The sequence below is a fragment of the Gavialis gangeticus genome, unplaced genomic scaffold, assembly GCF_001723915.1.
Source record: "Gavialis gangeticus isolate Ggan-Ray unplaced genomic scaffold, GavGan_comp1, whole genome shotgun sequence".
NCBI classification, from domain to species: Eukaryota; Metazoa; Chordata; order Crocodylia; family Gavialidae; genus Gavialis; species Gavialis gangeticus.
In genome coordinates this window covers 2,095,789-2,096,201 of record NW_017729026.1, presented here as the reverse complement: position 1 = coordinate 2,096,201, position 413 = coordinate 2,095,789, and the positions used below count along the sequence as shown (strand labels likewise).

At 73.4% G+C, this 413-nt stretch overlaps 1 protein-coding gene across 1 annotated transcript in view; it reads left to right on the top strand.

The window, feature by feature from the left end:
* The window catches only part of RPS12 (ribosomal protein S12), a 4,748-nt gene continuing 4,335 nt past the window's right edge, over nucleotides 1-413 (top strand). The window contains exons 1-2 of the mRNA XM_019520255.1: nucleotides 1-55; nucleotides 158-204. Coding sequence (XP_019375800.1) covers nucleotides 191-204 — 14 coding nt within the window. The 5' untranslated portion in view covers nucleotides 1-55; nucleotides 158-190. The remainder of the gene's footprint in view (nucleotides 56-157; nucleotides 205-413) is intronic.

Below are 413 nucleotides of genomic sequence, written 5' to 3'. Positions count from 1 at the left end.
AAAGCGCGCGGGTAAAGCCCCGCCCCCCTCTTTCACTGGTGACTTTCGCGGCGGGGTGAGCGGCGCGTGGCGGCTGGATCGGGGTTGGGGGGGAGGCGAGTTGGCGCGGGGCGGCGCCTCTGAGGCTTACTGGGCCCGTCTGTGTCTTGTTTTTCAGCGACCAGCCGGGCGGGAGCGACCCCCACCAACCATGGCCGAGGAAGGGTGAGGGCCGCGGGGGGGCGCGCGAGGCAGCCCCAGCTGCCCGGGAGTTTCCGCCTCGTGGCTGCGGGCCGCGGGCTGCGCTTGCGCGGCAGGTCTGCTGCGGGGCGGTGGGGGGGGAGCTGGTTCCAGGGGGACGCTGGGCGGCCCCCCCCCTTAACCAAGCACGTGGAGCCCCAATTAAGGGGGGGAGATAATCGGGGGGGGGGGGG